The 1,281-nt window shown below is 30.4% G+C and overlaps 1 protein-coding gene across 1 annotated transcript; it reads left to right on the top strand.

Annotated features, from left to right (window-relative positions):
- The first annotated feature begins 341 nt into the window (after positions 1 to 341).
- Positions 342 to 800, top strand: LOC139431632 (uncharacterized). The gene has a single exon (XM_071199631.1). The coding sequence runs from the start codon at positions 342 to 344 to the stop codon at positions 798 to 800; it is 459 nt and encodes a 152-aa protein (XP_071055732.1).
- Positions 801 to 1,281: the final 481 nt, after the last annotated feature.

Here is a 1,281-nt window from a genome sequence, read left to right as displayed (position 1 = left end):
ATGATTTATGGCAAGCTGATCTTATTGAAATGATAGAATTTGGTAAAATCAATGTTAGACATGAATACATCTTAGTGGTTTTCGATTGTTTTTCAAAGTATCTCTGGATGCGTCCGTTAAAAAATAAATCCTCTACAGATGTAATACACGCGTTACGTTCAATTCTCTTTGAAGGTCGTGTACCTAAAAATCTACAAACAGATCAGGGAAAGGAATTTTACAATACACACTTCAAAAAGTTGATGATGGAATTTAAAATTAATCATTATTCAACGTATAGCGTAATGAAGGCTGCAATAGCTGAACGCGTAATTAGAATCATAAAACAAAAGTTGTATAAAATGTTTAGTCTTTACGGAAATCATAAATGGTTACACTTATTGGATGCTATTACAACTCAATATTATAATTCAAAGCATTCAACCACGAAAATGAAACCATCTCAAATAAATTCGAAATCTGTAGAAAATAAACTTCCCAATACGGTGTACAATCATATTAAAATTGCCGGTAAGGGAAACTTTAATATTGGAGATGTAGTTCGCATTAGCAAGCATAAGCATGTCTTCGATAATGGATATTTACCCAACTGGACCACTGAGTTATTTAAAATAGTTAAAACACAAATTACGAATCCAATTTCTTATTTATTAGAAGATATGAATGGACAACCTATTAACGGAGCTTTTTATGAATTCGAACTTCAAAGATCCAAACAACCTGATGTGTATCTTGTCGAAAAAGTGTTAAAGAGAAGAAAGAATCAAGTGTTCGTTAAGTGGTTAGACAATATCGTTTAGGTTTAAATGTTTCTTTTCTAAGTAAAACGTATATTTACTTCGCATTATTGTTAACTTAAATATTAACAAATCCTATTATTTATTTAAAAACTTTTAATTTTTCACATCCTTATACTTAATTAGAGTTTTAAATTTCTATTTATCCGTATTTCATTTACACCAATAATTCTATTGCTCAGCATTATTGTAAACCACAATGTAATTTAACACTTCCACTGACGTGGTGCATTGAACTTTACTGAACCACGGTGATTTAATAAAAACTGCTTAGTTTGCATTTTTATGTAATATTAATACATATTATTTCTAGAAACGTTTTACTTCACATTCATCTGTGGAACTAGCAACATCAACAGTTTTAATAAGCGGTTGCTCTCGTTAAAGTTTATATTTGAAACTCTCAATTTCAAATCTCTTTAAAGATGTTCGCGTGCGATAAGTGTCAAAAGTCATTCAGCGCCAAAAGGAGTCTCGATCGGCA

Source organism: Onthophagus taurus, chromosome 10 (assembly GCF_036711975.1).
Source record: "Onthophagus taurus isolate NC chromosome 10, IU_Otau_3.0, whole genome shotgun sequence".
NCBI lineage: Eukaryota > Metazoa > Arthropoda > Insecta > Coleoptera > Scarabaeidae > Onthophagus > Onthophagus taurus.
Note: the sequence above shows the minus strand (reverse complement) of the source record. Positions and strands in the feature narration are given on the sequence as shown.